The sequence below is a fragment of the Ornithorhynchus anatinus genome, chromosome 8 (assembly GCF_004115215.2).
Source record: "Ornithorhynchus anatinus isolate Pmale09 chromosome 8, mOrnAna1.pri.v4, whole genome shotgun sequence".
Lineage (NCBI taxonomy): Eukaryota > Metazoa > Chordata > Mammalia > Monotremata > Ornithorhynchidae > Ornithorhynchus > Ornithorhynchus anatinus.
Window position 1 is genome coordinate 53375490 of NC_041735.1, and position 21735 is coordinate 53397224.

A 21735-nucleotide genomic window follows, 5' to 3' on the forward strand; every position below is an offset into this window, starting at 1 on the left:
CTATACACGACTATTTCACGTTTATGGCTTGTGAAGGATTTAGTGATCCACATTTAGACTCCCAGGTCTCCATAAATGAAAGATAGCACAGCATTTAACTCAATACATTTTAGTCCTCCAAAAACATGGTTAAAATCCTGCACCACATTTTTAGATTATTCTAACTGGAGAATTTCCACAAAAACTCTTATCAGTGTCATGGTTCTGGGCTAAATTCCTTTATGTTAGACACTCCTCTGTGAATTCAGGCAAACTACTAAAAATAATGCTTTCATTTCTTCTATTACCATATATATTATCCCAGTTCGTTTCAAAAGGACATTTAATTTGTAACCTAGTCTAATCGCCATGAATACACAAAACACCCATTGAGAGCAGAGAGATAAACACACCTATTCTGGTCAGTACAACATGATAAGGAACATGTGGACAGGTGGTGAGGAAAGCAAACACCATTCCTGTCTGCCCTGTTTTCGACTTTATAATGAGACAGATTCTCCCCATTACTCAGGTCACATCCTAGTAGTCCATTAGGTACTTAGAGTGGACCTCCACAGCTCACAAGAACTCTTCCACTTGGCCCTCCTACCCTTTGCCGACCTGACACAAATGCCTAGAGAGCAACAAATGAACAATATTGCTTCTCCATTTCTCACCGTACTGAATCCAACCAAAAGAAGAAGTGTTAAAGGGAGAAATTGGCCCTGAATCCTTTGACCTGGACTCAGTTCAGGCCTCATAATTTCTAGGATGCCAGAGTTCACCACTCCCCTCCTCTAAAATTCCTAACGGTTCCTCCTTGCCCTTTCCAGGAAACAAACCCTGCTAATCATTGACTTCAAAGCTCTCCAACAGTTGGGTTCCTCTTATCTTCTTCCTCTATCCCCTCCCCTCAGCTTCTACTCTTCATTTCTTCCTAGTGTGCCCCTGAATTGTCCTTCCCTTTCAACTCCTTACTCTGGCGTTTCCTCCTGCCTAGGTCACTCTCCCATTCAACTTCATCAAACTGCCTCCCTCCCCTTGTTCAAAAGTCCTTCCTTATACTCTGCCACTTCCCTTGTTGGTAATTCATGTTCATGTCTGTCTCCCCCACTAGCTTGTTAGCCTCTTGAAGACTGCGATAATGACTACCAACTCTACTGTATTGTACTCTAACACCAACTTATTCACTGTACCTCCATCTTGTCTATCTTGTTGCCAACCCCTCGCTCACATCCTGCCTCTAGCCTGGAACGCTCTTCCCCTTCATATTGGACAAACTCCCACTCTCCCCACCTTCAAAGCCTTATTAAGCTCACATCTCCTCCAAAAGACCCTCCCCAATTAAGCTCTCTTTCACCCTACTCCACCTTCTTTCTGTGTCACCTATTCATTTGGATCTGTAACCTTGAAGCACTTGATATTCACCCCACAGCACTTATATACATACCTGTAATTTATTTTAATATTTATCTCCTCCTGTAGACTACAAATTCCTTGTTAGCAGAGTACATATCTACCAACTCTGTTGCCTGTACTCTCCCAAGCACTTAGTACAGTTCTCACACAGTAAACACTAAAATACCATTGATTGATTTAAAGAGCCACCTCCAGGAGGCATTGCTTTCTAAATCTCTTCACCCTCCCAATTATGCCATCTCCCAAGGCAGTACCACAGTCCTTAAATACAGATATTCTGGCTTGTGTTCGACTGATTTATCCAAATATGTTTTATAATAATGTTGGTATTTGTTAAGCGCTTTTATACCTACTCACAGGCTTCAAATATAGAACATTCATCAAGCTATACCTGTTTGTTCTCCACATTACATTTTAATCACCTTAAGATCAAGATAAATGTCTTATACTTGTTCTGTGTGTTCCACCAGTGCCTAATACAGTGCACTCAGTGGGTGTTCAAAAATATCGATCCCGATGAGGATGATGATGAATTTTTGGCCATTGCAGGGGTCTGGGTTTAGGGAGGCACATTGTTTTGGGATACTAAGGCATTTTCAAGGGTGTTTCTGCTGTCATGCTTCTCCCTAAACACACAACCTTTTGCAGAGAGTGACTTTGTTCTCCATTCAGACAAAAACCTGTGCTGGAAGTTTTAGGTTCCTTGGTGAGATAGTCTAGAAACGTGGCAAAGCCAGATGTCTCTCAGCCTGCAAAAGGCAACTGTCCTGCTCCAGTGCACTGTTTGAGTTTTCAACCTTGGTGGACAGCCTGGGGACAGGTCAATGCTCCTTGCAAGCAGAGGGCAGGGAACATATTTACCAACTCTGTTATACTGTAGTCTCCCAAACGCTTAGTCCAGCGTTCTGCACCCAGTAAGCACTCAATCGATAGATTGAGCTCCCTAGAGCCAACAGCACAACTGCCGCCTCACCAGTCGACTGGACTGGTCTTACTCCTCGAGCCGGGAGGAGTGGGACCAAGCCGGACCCAGAAGAAGCAGAGAGGGGATGGTCACCTCCACCGGGCCTTTAAAGCTCTGTTACATAGTTAGGCCAGGGTCCCTGAGGCTACCAGCCTCCCCCTTCCTAAACCTGTCTCTGGATCACCAGCCTTCCCTCACCGGGCCCCCTGACTCACAAGGAACCCTGAATATTTTAGCAAAATTAACAGTCATAAATTATGAAGCTGCAATAGTGTTATCATTAAGAGTGAAATTAAATCCAATCCAAGGAAGCTTGAGCCCCACAGAGGCTTCTGCCAACCTGGCCCTTAATAATAACTAATAATTGAGGTATTTAAGTGCTTACCATGTGCCAGGCACTGTACTAACCGCAGGGGAGGAGAAAAACAAATCGGGTTGGACACAATACCTGTCTCACATGGGGCTCGCAGTCTCAATCCCCATTTTAGAGATCAGGAAACTGAGGCCCAGAGAAGTGAAGTGACTTGCCCAAGGCCACCCAGCAGAAAAGCAGCAGAGTCTGGATTAGAACCCATGACCTTCTGACTCCCAGGCCCGTGCTCAATCCACTAGACCACCCTTGGCAGGCTTTAACCCAACCCTATCTTCTGTGGGGACTGCAGCAAGTTACTGAGCTCTGTAACGAGTGTGACATGAAAAGTAATTCCTATGCTTCGTTTTCCTTCAAATACAAATGTGATCTCAGAGAGCGCTTAGTAACGAAGAGGTTGGTGGAGATGAACAGAAGGAAATCAAGGACATGCATCTCAATCATCTCCCAAGTGACCCTGTTGTTTCTTAATTCCTGAATCTAAAATACTACCGATTCGACTCCTTTTCTTAGAAGCTGTCTTATCTGTTAGTTACCCCAGACACATCAATCAACTGCACATATTGAGTACTTACTCTGTGCAGAGCACTGGACTAATTGCTTGGAAGAGTACAACATAAGAGAGGTGGTAGACAAGTTCCCTGCCCAAAGGGAGCCTACAGTCTAGAAGGGGGACATGTGCTAAAAATTCAGAAAGTTGTTTTTCTTAAATTTAAAAATCAATAAATCACTGTTTTTAAAGAAAAACAGTATTTGTTAAGTGATTTTGATATGCCAGGCACTGTTCTAAGTGCTGGATTTCTACTCAAGCTAATCTCTTGAGCCAACAAAGCATTTCTGGGCTATTTGCTCCCTGTCAGGAGGGGGAAAGAGAACTGGTCCGTGGACAGCATTAAAGGAACAGATTGCTTGGACGTGACATCACCATGATTCTCTCTGTGTCTCCTACATTTTAAAACATTTGCCGTCTTCTTTATTGCTTTTGGATGAGACACAATATCCAAGTCATCACTTCTTGCAGGCATTAAAATTCCAAGTACCTTTTTTTTCCTCTCTGAACTTAAGGTGCTAGTAAAATTTCAATGCACGCATTTTGGGTTTATTTCAGAACCAAGTTATGCTCCCATCAAGTCCTTGTGCAAAATGAAAAGGAAGGTTTAAACATTTCCTGCACCACAGCAAGGAGTCTTGTAGCCATGCTAATGATTAATTCACTATGCAGGAAAGAAAATAAAGAGTAAACCTTGGAATAATTAATGAAATATGACAGAAATATTAGAGAGAATCCTGAAATAGAAATCACTGCTCTTTTTACCCTTCCTACCTTAACAATATTGGCTTAACCACTTAGAAGACCTGGATTTATACTAATTTCTGACATAAAACACATTGTGACCACAAGCAAGCCACATAACTCCTCTGCGAGCCTCTGTTTACACATCTCTAAAAGGAGTCTGGCCTAGCGGAAAGAGTAAGGACCTGGGTTCAAGTCCCAGCACTACCACTTGTCTTCTGTGTGACTTCGGGCAAGCTACTTCACTGTGCCTTAGTTCCCTCATCTGAAAACTGGGGATTCAATACCTGTTCCCCCCCAAATTTAGTCTTTGAGCCCATGTGGAACAGGGAATGTGTCTATGTACAGTTTCTCTCCCCTCCTTCAAAGCCTTACTGAAGGCACATCTCCTCCAAGAAGTCTTTCCATACTAAGCCCTTCATTCTTCTCTCCCTTTCCCTTCTGTGTCACCCTGACTTGCTCCCCTTATTCATCTCCCAACCCAGCCCCAAAGCACTTATGTACATATCAGAAGTCATGAGTTCGAATCCCGGCTCTGCCACTTGTCAGCTGTGTGACTGTGGGCAAGTCACTTAACTTCTCTGTGCCTCAGTTACCTCATCTGTAAAATGAGGATTAACTGTGAGCCTCACGTGGGACAACCTGATTACTCTGAATCTACCCCAGCGCTTAGAACAGTGCTCGGCACATAGTAAGCGCTTAACAAATACCAACATTATTATATCTGTAATTCATTTATATTAATGTCTGTCTCCACCCCCATACTGTGAATCTGTATTGTTATATTTTACTTTCCTAAGCATTTAATACAGTGCTCTGCACACAATTAGCACTTAATAAATACGACTGACTTATTTACTTGACTTATAGTATGTGCTTAACAAGTACCTTAATTATTACTATCCTCACTGAATTGGAGATGACTCCATAAGGGAGGCCCAGTTTGGCAGGAGCACTGGCAGCACATCTTAGATTGTCCAAGGGCTTTTCTGAATGGTGGGCTTGAGCCACATTCTATATGGCCATGAGAATAAGATCTGTTGTGAACTTTATTCCTGACTTCTCAAGCAGTTTGCATCATAACTTGTGGACCATGCTTAAACACAGCAAGTCAAGATCATTAGAAATTGAAGAATGGAGTACACCTACAAATTAATGTCTTTCTCCCTCTAGACTGTAAGCTTGTTGTGGGCAGGGAATGAGTCTGTTTATTGTTGTATTGTACTCTCCCACGCCTTCAGTACAGTGCTCTGTGCACAGTAAGCACTCAATAAATATGACTGAATGAGTTACTGCAATTTAGGTGGGCATAAATATCAGGAGAATGGGTGTCAGTCCTCATGGATACCTGACTATCATATCTGTTATGTCAGACATGCTAGCATTATGATATCATACACCACATTTTGTGAAAGTTCACCTGAGCCTACAGAAATTCTCCAAGGACAGCCCCAACTCCCCTCTGCCTCACCCCCGACCTGGCTCCAGAGCTTTTGCATTTCTGTCCCAAGTCCCTCTGAACCAGGGGCTGCTTCCAAACCATGCAACAGAGCAGTAGGAGTGTAAGGAGAAAGAGAGAAGGAAAGGAAGAGAGAGAGAGAGAAAGGGAGAAGAGGAAGAGAGAGAGAGAAATGTTGGAGAGGAAGAGTGAGAGAAAAAGAGAGGAGAAGAAGAGTGAGAGAGAGAAAAGGAGAGCAAGAGTGAGAGACAGAAAAGGAGAGCAAGAGTGAGAGACAGAAAAGGAGAGCAAGAGTGAGAGACAGAAAAGGAGAGCAAGAGTGAGAGAGAGAGGAGAGAGGAATAGAGGGAAGAGAGAAGAAGAGAGTGAAAGAGTAAGAAAGGGAGAAAGAAGGATTACTTAAATTAAAAAAAACAAAGTGTGCAATAGTACTTGTATTGGACAAGGGATAGACCCGCTGAAAACCAGTCCAGATTGCCTAGGATAAAATTGATGTATGGCACCCCTACTAACAGCCAGACATCAAATGCACAATACAGCAGTTGCCTGAAGTTAGACAAACAGACAAAACAGTATTAATATTAGTAGTAGTAATAATTACGGTATTTGTTAAGTGCTATGGGCCAACCACTGTACTAAGTGCTGGGGTAGAAACCAGATAATCAGGTCGAACTTTAGACTGTGAGCTCGCTGTGGGCAGAGATTGTCTCTATTGCTGCACTGTACTTTCCCCAAGTGCTTAGTACACTGCTCTGCACACAGTAAACGCTCAATAAATACGATTGAATGAATGAATGAACATAGTTCCTATCCGTCGTGGGGCTCACAGTCTAAGAAGGAGGGAGAAGTGATATTTAATTCCCCTTTTATAGATAAGTAAACTGAGGGTGATAGGGGTGAAGTGACTTGTTCGAGGTCACATAGCCGGCAAAGATAGAGTTGGTATTAGAATCCAGGTCCTCTGACTTCCAGAGCCTTGGTCTTTCTACTAGGCCACGAAAGACATTGTGGGCAGGGAATGTGACTGTTATACTGTACTCTCCCAAGCACTTAGTACTATGTTCTGCACACAGTAAGTGCTCAAAAAATACAACTGACTAACTGCTCACTCTTTCTCAGAGAAACAGTGAAGCCCAATCCTGACCATTCCACATATCTTACACCATACAGGTATAAGGCAGCCATTTGTCTGTTTTTTTCCTCCAATAGTCCAGTTTTCAGCTGGTCTGTGCCCTTTGGTAATGATACAGTACTGGGCCCTGATATTTTATTTTAAAATCTGAACCTCTCCACACCTGGGTTCCTGGCCCCGAGTCTCATGGCAAGGATGAGCCTCCTTTATTTGTGGGGACCCAGGGACACCCACAACTAGTTACATCAACTCCATACACGAGGAAACAGCTACATATGAAGGGTAATAGCCCTTGAATTCTCAATTGCTTGTCAGAGATCCTAAATTCACAGACTTATTTCCAGGGTGCTCAAAAATGTCTTAATTTAGCATCACCAAGACGGAAGAACTTCAAGAAGTCATTTGATCTAGCTCTCTGCCTGGAGGCAGAGGAAAGTCCAAACTGTACTTAATCTACCATTTTTTTCTACAGGCTAGTCAAGGATGGAAAGTCATATCAATATCCTTTCAACTGGGGTCCTTAATGCAGCTGGCAAAGGGGGAGCTGAGACAAAATTCCTCCACCATCAGAGGTGGAGGTGGAACCTTAAACTAATCCACTTAACTTTAACATCACTGAGAGAAACAGGGTGAGGACCTATTGGGAAGCAGCATGACCTAGTGGAAAAAACATAATAATAATAATGGAGTTGGACACAGTCACTGCCCTATTTGGGGCTCACAGTCTCAATCCTCATTTTACACATGAGGTAACTGAGGCACAGAGAAGTGAAGTGACTTGCCCTAGGTCACACAGCAGACAAGTGGCAGAGCTGGGATTAGAACCCATAATCTTCTGACTCCCAGACTCATGCTCTATTTACTATGCCATACTGCTTCTCAAGCATGGGCCTCGGTGTCAGAGTACTTGGATTCTAATCTCAGTTCTGCCATTTGCCTGTTTTGTGTTGTCTATGCACTTGGATCTGTGACCTTTGGTCATTTGATATTCACCCCACAGCACTTATGTACATAGATTTAAATTATATATTACTATATTAATATCTATCTTTCCCTTGTTCTAGGCAGGGAAACTTGTTCTGGACAGGGAAAGCATCAACTGTTATATTGTATTCTCAAGGGCACAGTACAGTACTCTGCAAAAAGTAAATGCTCAAATACCACTGATTGATTGTGGCCTTAGGCAAGTTATAATAATAATAATAATAATAATTGTGGTATTTGTTAAATGCTATGTGCAAGGCACTGTACTAAATGCGGGGGGGGGAATACAAGTAAATCATGTTGGACACAGACCCTGCCCCACATCGGACTCACAATCTTAATCCCCATGTTATAGATGAGGTAACAGAGGCACAGAGAAGTGAAGTGACTTGCCCAAGGTCACACAGCAGACAAGTGGAGGAGTCGGGAGCAGAAGCCATGACCTTTGACTCCCAGGGCCACGCTCTATCCAATAGGCCATGCTGCTCCGTGCCTCCGTTTCCTCATCTACAAAATGGGGATTCAATACCTCCTCTCCCTCCCACACAGACTGTGAACCCCATGTGGCTCAGAGACTGTGTTCAACCTGATTACCTTATATTATTATCTACCCCAGTGCTCAGTACAATGCTTGCCACATAGTAAGCACTTAACAGTGGATAGAGCACAGGCCCAGGAGACAGAAGAACCTAGGTTCTAGTCCCAGCTTTGCTACTTGTCTGCTGCGTAACCTTGAGCAAGTTATTTCACTTCTCTGTGCCTCAGTTACCTCATTTGTAAAATGGGGATTATGACCGAAGCCCCATGTGAGACAGGCACTATGTCCAACCCAATTACCTTGTATCTACCCCATTGATTAGTACAGTGCCTGGTGCATAGTAAGCACTTAAATATCACAATTATTATTACTATATTACTAGTAATAAGTGTCATCATTATTTTTATTACAAATCTTTAAGAACACCTGGCAGAAATTATTCCACATGGATTACCATAGTGTCCCATAATATATAGGATTTGGCACTTTTCACTGCCAAGCTTTACCAAGAAGTGATCAAGCATGCAGCTGTTGCACACACTCTGGCCCTACAACATTTCAGTATTTATAAAAAGCTCTTTAGCTTTCCTACACCATTAAATTGTTGAGGCATAATTTATTGGTGTTAAAGTATTTTGAGATTTTCAGATGAAAGGAGCTGAGTGAATGCAAAGTAGTACTACTGCAAGAACTCACAACCTCAAATACTTATTCCATTTATAGCACAACAGTGTTTACAAGATGACAGTATGATGCCCAGGTGGAAACAAAATCCTTGACCTACAGCAAGGGGAATAGGACCATTATGGAGTAAAAAAGGGTGGAGGCAACCCTTATAATGAAATAACATAGCCTATAAAATGTGATAATCATCTCTTAAGCAAACCTCAAAAATGTAAAAGAGCAATAAGGACTGATTTTGAAATCCCTGAACTAAGGAGGTACACAGTTTGGTGAAAATGTGAAATTTGTGAAAACCTCCCTAACTTGGAGAGTTAAAAGATAGAAAAATGTGATCAATAGCCTCTACCGTAAACCCAGATAATCGCTCTGAAAAGACCTTTTCTGACAATATCAATGCGCAGCTCGGCAACACAGATTTCACCTGGACCAAATGTGCTGCTTGCATCCTCTGTCCTACAAAAGCAAGATATCCTGATGACCACCAGCCTGAGCATGGTTCTAGCTAACACTTAGAGAGAGACCACTGCTCTTTCAATAGGGGTCATCTGGTTTTAAACCCCATCATGATTTTGCTTAACTCCAACAACCTATCTTTTTTTTAATGGCATTTAAGTGTGTAATATGTGTCAAACACTGCTCCAGGAGCTGGGTTATATACAAGCTAACTAGGTTGGACACAGTCCCTGTCCCAGAGAGCACTGTATTAAGTGCTTGGGAGAGTATAATATAAACATAATGGAGTTGATAGACCCATTTCCCGCCCATGCTGAGAAGCAGCGTGCCTTAGTGGAAGAGCTCAGGCTTGGGAGTCAGAAGTCGTGGGTTCTAATCCTGACTCCACCACTTGTCTGCTGTGTGACCTTGGGCAAGTCATTTAACTTCTCTGTGCCTCAGTTACCTCATCTGTAAAATGGGGATTAAGACTATGAGCCCCACGAGGGACAACCTGATTATTTTATATCTACCCCAGTGCTGAGAACAGTGCTTGGCACATAGTAAGCACTTAACAAATACCATCATCATCATCACAAGGAGTTCAAAGTCTAGACGGAGAGACAGACATTATGATAAAACCTGAACAAAAGTCATCCAGTTAAATATACTCCACCAAATTACTGGAAAATACCTGGACACTTCCAGCAATGCACAATGCTGGTTATGCATCTTGTAAAATACTGAGTGCAGTGACCAATAGATATCAAAAGTCACTTTTATCAATCAGTGCACAGCACTGTACTAAGCACTTAGGAAAGTACAGCAAAGATAGACACATTCCTTGCCCACAGTGATCTTACAGTCTAGAGAAGCTTACATAAGTCAGGGCATTCCATTATGTGAATGATCAACCTCTTGCAGACCAAAGCAAGGTGAATAAGTTTATACCATCTGTTTTGAGATGCTAAAAGTAACCTTATCAGAACAACAAAGACATGCTTTAATTCCCTGCTATTTTGAAAAATGGCTAAAAATCAAATCTTGGGGGCTGTAAAGTGCAAATATGCTCTAAAACACACACAAATGCCCTTTATATTCCAATTAATGACCTGCTGCCCCACACAACCCCAGTCCCCTGAATTTATATACCCATCCAAAATAGGGAAGAACTGAGCTCACAAGGGTATGATTACACAAAGAAATGGATTTTGTTACTCCGTAAAACAGAGAAGCAAAATGTTCCAGCAGTCATCGAAATGCCAGTTTGCCCTGTAGATGTTATCCTTGGAGCTAATAATTTTACCATTTTTTTTTTTAACAACAGAACAAGATCTCTTAGTTCAATCTTGCCTCCTGCTTTTTTCTTTTTTTTTTAAACCTCAGTTAACAGCATCCACAAAAGTCTCCTTTACTATGAAAGATTGAGAAGATTGAACATGCAGGTATGGAGCCTCTACAAAAAAGAAATTCAATCCTACTTTTGATTTCCTCCATCAAGAACAGCTTTATATCCCCATGAAATAGGTAGCATTAATTGCCTAACTCAAATCACTATTTCTTGAAAAGACCAAGGAATAAACACCTGAGCTCAGTCACTTGTCTTCTTTACCAATTAAAATCTTTCAATCCATGTACAATGCTGATTCCACTTTTCACTTTCTAGTATCTTAATTAAAATCAGCTTATGTTGATTTTTATTCTTACAATATACTGTATTCCCATTTTTAAATTTTAACACCTTCATATCTCTAGAGGGTCCCTTTAACATTTAATATTCAGGCTTGTTCACTCACTGGAAAAATAGCTCATCTCATTTCTTTGTTACTTTACATGGGTTTATTTTTACTTGTCCCTGTTAATGTGAAGTCATCCACTTGGAAATAACATAGCTTTTATGAAAAATCTCTCAAATTATAAAAACACACCTTATGTGTTGCTTGCAAATCAGCATCCTTAAGAATTTAAGAACTGATTCAACAATTTTAGAATGGTTACATTTCTCTTTCTGAAATGGCAGGAAAAGTAGATTGAATGGTTATTCTAAACTGAATATCATAACCTATTACCAACCATTTTCACTGAAAGAGTTATAATTTCATCCAACAGTCAAATTTCTGAATATCCCCAAAGAAAGAGGTTCTTGGGTGTCATCTTGTGAATTGAGTATTAAAAATAACCTTCTTTGGGACTTCACTGGTAAACACTTTCTTCAGCATCTGTCTTCCTGGCTATATGTTAAACTCCTTGAGGGCAGTGAATCATGTCTACTAACTCTGTTTTCCCCCCAGACTCCCAAGTGTTCTGCACAGAGTAATCACTTGACAAATAATACGGCTTGAGAGATCATTAGTGGCATATCCCGACATGTTATTAGAGCACAAATTCTGAAAAATGCAAATTTCCACCTCTTCCAGATGTCTTCCTAGATTGAGGTATTTACTAAATGCTTATTTTGTGTTAAGGTATTATGTTAAGCTCTGGCAGGTACATAGTATCTATCTTTCACAGTACTCACAATCCAAGAAGTAGTGAGAGGAGGTATTTTAGCAACATTTTAGAGATGGAACCCCACCTGACTTTGGTCTCCTCAGCAATACTTGAGCACATATCTCCAAATCTAGGAATAAAATAATTCTGTTTTTTGTATTCTCATGGCTTTATGCATCCACCAGGTGTTTTCTGTGGGTATATGTGTTGGTCTCTTCACATCATTAGTGTGGAACCCCTTGAGTATCCCACCCTGCTTAACTCTGTGGTACTCGTCCAAATGCTTAGTCCAGTGCTCTGCACACAATAACTACTCAATAAATACTACTCAGTGATTGGGCATCTTGTTTCTTCTTTTCAGTGACGATGATGGAGTTTCCCATCAGGAACAATGGATGAGCCTCAACCCTGAGACATCAGGACCAGGTATCTGGGCATAACACTTGTTTTTGTTTGTTTTTAAATGGTATTTGCTAAACACTTACTATGTGCCAGACACTGTTCTAAGTGTTGGGGTAGATGCATGTTAATCAGGTTGGACAGAGCCCATGTCCCACATGGGGCCCACAGTCTCAATCCCCATTTTATAGATGAAGTAACTGAGGCACAGAGAATTTAAGTGACTTGCCCAAGGTAAAACAGACAAGTGGAGGAGCCGGGACTAGAACCCAGGTCCTCCTGACTCCCAGGTCTTTGTTCTATCCACTAAGCCATGCTGCTTCTCAATTGTTTTAATTATGAGTGGCTTCTGCAGCACCACATAAGCTCTTTTAACTCTGCCACCCATATCTGCATTAGGGCACAGAGTACAATGAGCAATTTTAAGTGAGCAGGTGCACAACATATTTTGAATGGATATATGTATGATCTTTGCCCTCATGAACGAGTTACAGGCAGGTATCTGGATTAAGTTCCCTAGTCTTCTGAGTCCCAGAGCACTACCCTTTCCACTGGATCAATCAGTCTTCTTTACTGAGTGCTTTCTGTGTACTCAGCACTTGAGAGAATATTCTATAACAGAATTGGTAGACATAGTCCCTGTCCACATCATGCTTATCGTTCAGAGGGGGAACAGACATGAATATAAATAAATTACAGAGCTGTACATAAGTGTTGTGGGGCTGAGGGAGGGGTTAATGAACTGAGCAAGAGTAAATGTCAGGATCAGCAACAGGACTTCAGCTCTGCCTACAATAAATACTGTTGACTGATTATGTGACTGATAAGTTGTTAGAATGTGTTGATTTAACACCTATGCTAACACTTCTGGTTATAAATTTTTAACCCCTTCCCCCCCAAGTTCATTTTCTCCATGTTAAAGCACTGTAGATACTGGAAAAAGGAAGTGGTTCACTTTAAATGGTCAGTTGTTCAAGTATCTTCTAAAACAGAAGCAGGTGACTCAAAAACCACTGCTTCCACAGCTGAATGTAAGTCCACTACATCTGCACAGCTAAACTCAAGACTCGTTGTGCTGTACCTAGTTCCCCACACAGATGTGGGCTTACCCGACAGCCCTTCAGTGAGAAGTTTAGGAAATTTAAAAAAAGACATAAATCCAGCCATTCCAAGGTAGAGAAAGGCAAAAATGCATGATCTGATCTCTGCGAGTAGGCAGATCCCATTCCTTCCTCACTCAAGCATGCTCATTTTTATTTCTTGGGTGATTTGTGTATTTACAATCTACTTTACAATTAAAACTACATTCTTTGTATCTCTTAGGATAGCTAGAGTGATTATTGCAAGTTAGATAATATAGGGCATAATATTGCTTAACTTGCTCAAAAAGAAGCATTTGGAAATTCCAACCTTTAGAGTAACAATGCCAAGTTTTGATGCGGGCTTTGAGATTTTGTGTAGCAGTGTGACCTAGTAGTAAAGCACAGGCCTGGGAGTCAGAAGGACCTGGGTTCTAATCCTGACTCTGCCAGTTGTCTGCTTTGTAACCTTGGGTAAGTCTCATGACTTCCCTGTGCCTGTTACCTCATCTGTAAAAGGAGGATTAAAATGTGAGCCCCATGTGGGACATGGACTGTGTCCAATCTAATTATTTTATATCTACCCACGAGCTTAGTCTAGTGCCTGGCACCTAGTAAGCACTTAATACCATAAAAAGGGGCTAACAATATAGTTATGAATGCATCAAAGAAAGCTTCAGCTAATATCTTCAACAGCATCCACCTGACAAATACAAGTTTCAAGCAATAAAAAAAAGCATACAGTATGACCCATTCTTCCTAAAATGGAGCAGCTGGAAGATTCCTACTTACAGACTGTGATGGATCACAGCAAAGTCTGAGAATTCAGGTACTTCTGCACCTCATTAATAAGACACTTTCAAACCACTATCTCCTTCCTTTCAATCGTCTCTCTGTTAGAAATAACAGTCCATGATAATGCTATTTTAAACTCAAATGTAAGCATACCAAAATTGAATTTAGAAGCAATCATCAGTGGCTAGTCAATACAAAAATATGCTCTAAGGCTTGCTGAGTTCTCAGAATTAAAACCACAGTCAACAAGTTGCTGTTCTCAACGAGATATGAGTGCTCTCCCCTGTTACTGGTGGTAACTTGATATGCACTGTTCTTTTAACAACCCTATGAATTGTATTCTTTAACAATGATGGGTGTGGGAAGGGGGAAAGGAGCATAGTTTCTTCTATTAAAAATGAATGTTCTGAATAACGTTTAAACTCGTTAAGGTTCCGATTTTTTCTAGAAAGAGAAAACAAGTGACAGGTGATCATCCTGAGGCTACATCACAATACCGTTTATATACAGTCAAATTTATTTTGCATTTTATGATTTAATATGTGAACTATCAATAGACTCGGTCCAAAGGGGAAAAGTTTTCTTCATAACTGTTTTACTTTCCAAGGTTATCATGACCACCAATGCTTTCCCATGTTTTCATTTAGGGAAGGGGAGGGTAAGAGAGAGTGGCCTTAAAAAAAAAAAGAGTGATCCTGAGTTCAGGATATATTACACAGTTCACGCCTCTGGATGCTCTCCTAGGGCCCCGCTGCCTTTGTGTTATTGCTGAGACACAATTTTTTGTCACCCATCGCTTTCAGATCGGTCATTAAAGTTTTCAATCACCTGAGAATAAAGTGAAAAAGATTTTTTCCCCCCCCGGTGCATCATTCTGACTCGAAAACTGTCACCCACCGAAAGCACCGGGATGTCTCTATTGATTCCTTCACCCTCCCTCTCCTTATCAATCTCCCTATGTCAATTAGCTCTGAGGGTCCATCCTAGGAAAAAGAGGCTGCCAGATTTTAGAAAGTCCAACTTGCTCATTAAAAGATTATGCATGCGCTTCCCCATGTGCACCGGATTTAAAATCGGAACCCAGATGGACGTATCCGAGAGAAAAATCAGAACCAGCTCCCTTTTGCAAAGGAGCCAAAGAGTCGGAAAGGGAAAAATCGGGTCCCTTTCGCCTGCGCGGCCGGAAAGGTGTTTGAGGACGAGAAAGAAACGATTCCTTCGTGCTCTCTGGACAAGATGCATGCCCCTCGCACGGGTCCCTGCGGTTGAACAGCGTCTGTGGGGTGTTAATTTCTCAAACAAACAAAGAAAATCAAGAGGCGCGAGGGAAGAAAGGCTGCTGACTGGTGATCTCGGAGGGGGCAAGGACCGGCCGATGGGTGTCGGCCGTGCCCCGCTCCCCTCCCCGCAGCATCCCGGACGGGAAGTCCGCGCTTCCAGCCTTCCTTTCGCTTTTCCCTTGCCGCATCCCACTTGGCCGGAATAAACCCTTCCCATACCACAGCCAGAAACGCTTCCCTCCCCAACCCCCGGGCTGCGCTGGCACGGGAAAGCAGCGGGCGACTGCGCCCCGGATTAGCAGGTGCCACCTTCCCAGACGAGGGCTTTCTCCAAGAGAGTCTTTTTGCCCGGGGGCGGGCACGGGTCTGCGGGGTGGGCAGGCACCGAGGAACGCCTCGGTGAAGGGTCGTGAAGTGGGGAGAAAATAGGGAGTGAGTGATTGCAACTCACCGGAGGAAACCGAGGAGCCAGACAAGCTGGAGTTGCTGGATGCTGCCATGCCCTCCGGTCTCTGTCTCCGCTCAGGTTCTGGTCCTGCTGCTGGTCCTGCTGCTGCTGGTCCTGCTGCTGCTGGTCCTGTTCTGCTGCTGCTGCTGCTGCTTCCCCCAGCCCATGTCAAAGTCCTCGGGACGGCCGCCCGAGCTCCCCAGCCCCACCGGACTTCGCCTGCACTTCCTCCTCCGCCAGATGACGCGCCGCGGCCGCCGCTATTTATTTGTGGTTTTCCCTCCCACTCGAGCTTCTTTCCACGCTCCCCTCGGCCGGCCCGGGGAGGTGAGCGGCCGGGTGCCGGGGCGGGCTCGGCGCTTCCCGCTCCCGCCGCTGCAGCTTCTGCAGCTGCTGGTGCAACCTCTGCTGCTCCCGGTGCAACCTCTGCTGCTCCCGGTGCAACCTCTGCTGCTCCCGGGGGCGTCTTTCGGGTGCAGGAGACCCCCCCCCCCCCCGCTCCCCCACCCGCAGCCCCAGCTCGAGGCGGCTGGTGGTTGACACCCGCCGCGACCTCCTCCTCCTTTCCCTCCTCCTCCTCCTTTTCCAACCACACACACCCACACACAAAGGATTGGGGGAGATGAGAAGCGCTGAGCTGCGGAGCAGGAGGAGGAGGTCTGGGGGGGGTCGCAGCAAGCCGCTCCCACGTAGCCCCCGTTTTCGGGGAGGGTCCTCGGGCACCCCGCCGGAGGAGGGGTAGGTGCAGCTGAGGCTGGAGGGGCCTTCGGATGGGGCACGGGACGGGCGGGGGGCACTGCCTGGTGCAAGTACTGCCACCTTCATTCAATAGTATTTATTGAGCGCTTACTATGTGCAGAGTACTGGACTAAGCGCTTGGAATGTACAATTCGGCAACAGATAGACACAATCCCAGCCCAATGACGGGCGCAAAGTCTGCCCTTGGGCCCTGGGAAATGAGGCCTGTAGGGCGGAGGGATGCAAGGGAGGTGAAGCAACGAGCCTAGTGAGTAGGGCTGGATGGCCTAATTGGATTTATTGAGTGTTTTCTGTGTACGGAGGACTGTATTAGGTGCTTCGGAGAGGGCAGAACAAGAGTTGGTAGACACGTTCCTTGCCAGCAACAAGCTTGGAGGAGCTGTGTGTTTAGTGAGTAGAGCGCAGGCCTAGGAATCAGAAAGACTTGGTTTCTAATGCTGTCACCGCCACTGGTCTGCTGTGTGACCTTGGCAAGTCACTTCTCTGTGCCTCAGTTACCTCATCTGTAAAAATGGGGATTAAGACTACGAGCCCCATGTGGGACAGGGATTGTGTCCGACCTGATTGGCTTCAGCAAGGCGTGGGGGTTGAACATGGGCCTGGGAGTCAACAGGTCATGAGTTCTAATCCCAGCTCCGCCACTTGTCTGTTGTGTGACCTTTGGGAAGTCACTTCACTTCTCTGGACTTCAGTTTCCTGATCTGTAAAATGAGGATTGAGAGTGTGAACTCCATGTGGGACAGGGACTGCGTCCAACCCAATTTGCTTGTCTCCACCCCAGTGCTTAATACAGTGCTGGGCACATAGTAAGCACTTAAGTGTCATTATTATTATTATTGTATCTACCCCAGCACTTAGTACAGTGCTTGGCACTTACTAAGTGCTTAACAAATACCATTTGAAAAGGAAAAGTGGTTTTGGGGGAGCTTGCAACTCATCCCAGGGGCTAGGACAACTACAGCTCCACTTGGGTGTTCCAGGTTGAACTGGCTCAAACTTAAAATGAAAGAGGAAGGAAACTTTATTCAGTCGTATTGAGCGCTTACCTTGTGCAGTTCACTGTATTAAGCACTTGGGAGAGTACAATACAACAATAAGCAGTTTCCCTGCCCACAATGAGCTTACAGTCTAGAGGAGGAGACAGACATTAATATAAATAAATGACAGATTTGTACATTAGTACTGTGGGGCTGGCAAGGAGGATGAATAAAGAGAGTACATCAGGGTGATGCAGAAGGGCGTGGGGGAAGAGGAAAGGAGGGCTTAATCAGGGAAGGCCTCTTGGAGGAGATGTGCCTTCAATAGGCTTTGAAGAGGGGGGAGAGTCATTGTCGGATTTGAGGAGGGACGGTGTTCCAGGCCGGGGCAGGATGTGGGCAAGGGGTCGGTGGAGAGAGAGAAGAGATCGAGGTAGTGTTTTCCAGCTCCTCATGGAGAATTCTGCCTCTGAGGGAAGCCAATCTGCTTCAAGGCAGTGGGACATTTTGCAGGTTGAGGAAACTGGTGAAGGGAGGGAAAGAACCAGACCCTGGGGTAGGCTGAGTGCCATCCTGCTGTATTTAAAGTTCAATTAATTTCACTGGGAGGAAGTATCCAGCAGATTAAAACCATCTATTTCATGGTCCCCAGCTGGTTAACCTGTTCATTTAGTCCTAAAGCACTGGAAAAACTGTGAAATTTGAACAGAAATCATCAGATCAAAGAAAAGCCCACATTAAAGGAATCAAAATTGTCTCATATACAAAAAGGGAAACCCATCGATTGCTTTAGGATAAAATTCAATTTGAAAAACATGGTAAAAGGAATAGCCAATTTTTATGTGACAAGCAGTAAACAGGGATCATGTTTTCTGAGCAATTATACTCCTTTTTAATATTAATCGTACTATGCCTTTGTAATTTCTTTTTAGCAAACATTTCAAAATGAACTTCCACCTGTATAGAGTACAGGTCTAGCTCAGGTCCACTACATTTCAAGCAGGCCCTCTACCTTCCCATTGCCAAGGTCTATGAGGCCTCCCTCAGTCCAGCTAGGAAACATATCTTCATCTGCAGGCGATTACAAACATTTGTTTGTTAACCAGTCAACCATGTGGGCCTAGGGAAATAGATCCACTGCCACCCGGGACAGACCAAGGGCCAGAAAGATCAGTCATGCTACCGCCTATTTCCAACAAGGTGTTCTGTTTGAAAGAAACTAGCCTGTCTCGTTGCCTAATCAATCAATCAATAACTCTTATTGAGTGCTTGGGAGAGTACAATTCAACAAAATTAGCAGACATATTCTCTGCCTAACTTATAATGATAATGTTGGTATTTGTTAAGCACTTACTATGTGCAGAGAACTATTTTAAGAGCTGGGGTAGATATAGGGTAATCAGGTTGTCCCACGTGAGGCTCACAGTTAATCCCCATTTTACAGATGAGGTAACTGAGGCACAGAGAAGTTAAGTGACTTGCCCACAGTCACACAGCTGACAAGTGGCAGAGCCGGGATTCGAACCCATGACCTCTGACTCCCAAGGCTGGGCTCTTTCCTCTGAGCCACCCTGCTAAGAGAACAGGTATTGAATCCCCATTTTACAGTTGAGGAAGCTGAGGCACAGAGAAGTTAAGTAACTTCCCCAGGGTCACAGAGCAGTCAAGTGGCAGATTGGGATCAGAGGCCAGATCCTCTGACTTCCAGGCCCATGCTCTTTCCACTAGGCTACAGGGCTTCCCATAATGAGATCAAGTGTTTACTTTAAACATTTAAATAATACTTTACATTTACATGGCATGTTCCAGTTATTAATTAGCAAAGCAGCAGATTGTCCCTTTGAGGAAGGTCATTATTATTATCCCCATATAACAGATGGGGAAATGGTGTATCTGCATTAAGCAACGAGTCTTAGGTCACCCAACTGGTCACATGGGCAGAAAAGTCATTAGTCCCCAGACTTCAAGACTCTCTGGCTGGTCCCAGTGCACTAACAGTAACCTGTTGGGCACACTGTGCCCAGAAAAGTGAGGTGACTTGTCCAAGGTCACCCAGCAGGTAACTGACAGGCCACAATTAGATGTCAAGTCCCATGACTCGCAGGCCCCATGCTCTTTCCACCAGGTCATGCTGCTTCTCATTTTAAATGGACCCCTCAGCCCACAAAGCAATAGCAGCTCCTCATACTGAGCTACAGTTGTGCTAGGTGTACACCCCCAGCACCACAAAAGTTAATGAAGAGAAGCAGCTCCCTCCCCCACTTCTCCACCCCGACTTAAATCAAAAAGGTTAAAGACCAAAGAGAAAAGAACATCCGTTTTCTGGTACCTGTGAAGGAAACTTTTGCATTGTCTTTCACCCTAACTCTAAACTGCAACATCACCTGCAGTTTTAGCTCATGCAATTTATTCTTCTTATGCCTCTGTAATTTGTTTATTTGGGTTTTACTGTTGCCTTTGAAGTTTAAGAGCAGGTGTGAAAACCTGACATGATAAATGTGATTCTTATTCCTGGATCAGTGCTAGTGCTAACCTGCATTTTTGAGCTCTGTGAATCTCACTTATAAAGGTCACTCCCATCCTGAATGTCAAAAGACAGAATGGCACTTTTTTCTGCTTTCAAGATTCACATTCAGCATTCACAGTGAAATGATGTAGTGATACTTCTGTCCACCCTAGACTCTGAGCCAGATATTGCCCAGGACACTGAAAGGTGTTTCTGCACATTAGTGAGATTTGTCTATTGCTGAATTTTTTTTTGCATAATGCAATTAAGTAATTTTTCTATAATTTAATTATACCCCCAGTTCTAATATGTAAGTAGTGGTTCGGTGGCTCCTGACTAGATTAGGCAACTAAGAGAAGTCTCAAAGTCTGAAAAAAAGGCCATTTCAGCCAAAGTAGAAGGGGTTTCTGAGATAAAGTAGAGTTGCAAACCAGGGTCGAAGGTTAGCGTAAGGTCAGTCTAAGCGTAGGGTAGAGAAGGTGGACAGGGTGATTGCCTCAGAGTTCACTCATGCCCCATTGAGGCCCCCTAGAGGCTAAAGGAAGCCCAGGCATCCATTTGGAACTTCTCAATCTGGAGAATGGGGTCGATCTTACAGGCTTCCCTGCCCACCACTTTCTGCAAGACCCTGAGTGGAGGAGGAGGAAAAGGGGGTGATGTGGCTGGATTGATAAAAGACTGATCTGTAACATTAACTCCCACCTCTTTCACAACCCAAAGACCACTGCTTTTCTCCATCTTCAAAACCTTCCTGAAATCACGTCTCCTCCAGGAGGCCTTCCCTGAGAAATCTCTCACCTCCCTTCTCTATTTCCCCCCATGACTTCCACTTCAGCACTTCTACATCACCTGAGCATCTTCCACCCATTAGATTTCTGTACAAAGCTACACTCTACTGCTCCTTCCTACCTGAAATTAATTTAGGGGACCATGTCACCTAACTCTATTGCTCCCTCCCAATGCTTTTTATAAGGCGTATCACAGAGTAAGTGCTCAATGAATTTATTGAAAGGGCTCCAAAATGGAAATTTCAGGTAGGAAATGTGCAAGAATGATCTAGATGGTGAGCCAATTTAAAGATACCTGAGCAAACCAGAAAACCAATGTGTTGCCCTGGATAAATAGTGAGCCCCACCACTGCACTATTGTTCATCTTCCAGTGAGCTTGCAATGGCTGGTGGTATATATACCTCTTCAGTAAGGTAAGGTAAAGCAGGAATTGCTTATGTGGACTTGCAATTGGGCAGATTTTTGTGTTTTCTTGGAGCATCTTATTCAAAGAAATATTCCACATTCCATAAATACAGAATTAAATGCATTTGATCTGAACTGAAATCATAATGGAAATCTGAATCAAACAGCTTGGCAAATTTCCCTTCAGGCAAAGCAAGTTACATGTGGCATTCCATCTTGACCTACATACCTCATACCACTTGTCAAACATGTAAGGCTCACCATCTCCCTCTTTTCACCCCACTAGCCAAGACCACCCTGTGGTTCTTTGAAAGTTTCATCCCTACAGGTCCCCAGTACCCCTGAACCCAGCCCTCTCTAAAACTCCACCTGTCACACAAGGCTTTCAAAAAAAATTTTGTGATGGTATTTATGAAGCACCTATTAAGTGTCAAACAAATCTGTTTTCCTCTTACCCCAGTTGCCTTATCCCTTCTCTTTCCTAAAGCCCCACCTCCCAGGACCCCTGAAGCTGTGGAGATGGAATGTGGTGGGATGTGGGGTGAATGGTGCA

The 21735-nt window shown here is 43.7% G+C and overlaps 1 protein-coding gene across 1 annotated transcript in view; it reads right to left on the reverse strand.

Moving 5' to 3' along the window:
* CHN2 (chimerin 2) overlaps positions 1-16223 on the reverse strand; it is a 246099-nt gene extending 229876 nt beyond the window's left edge. Inside the window, exon 1 of the mRNA XM_001511768.5 lies at positions 15750-16223. Coding sequence (XP_001511818.3) covers positions 15750-15798 — 49 coding nt within the window. The 5' untranslated portion in view covers positions 15799-16223. The remainder of the gene's footprint in view (positions 1-15749) is intronic.
* Between the last annotated feature and the right edge of the window lie 5512 nt (positions 16224-21735).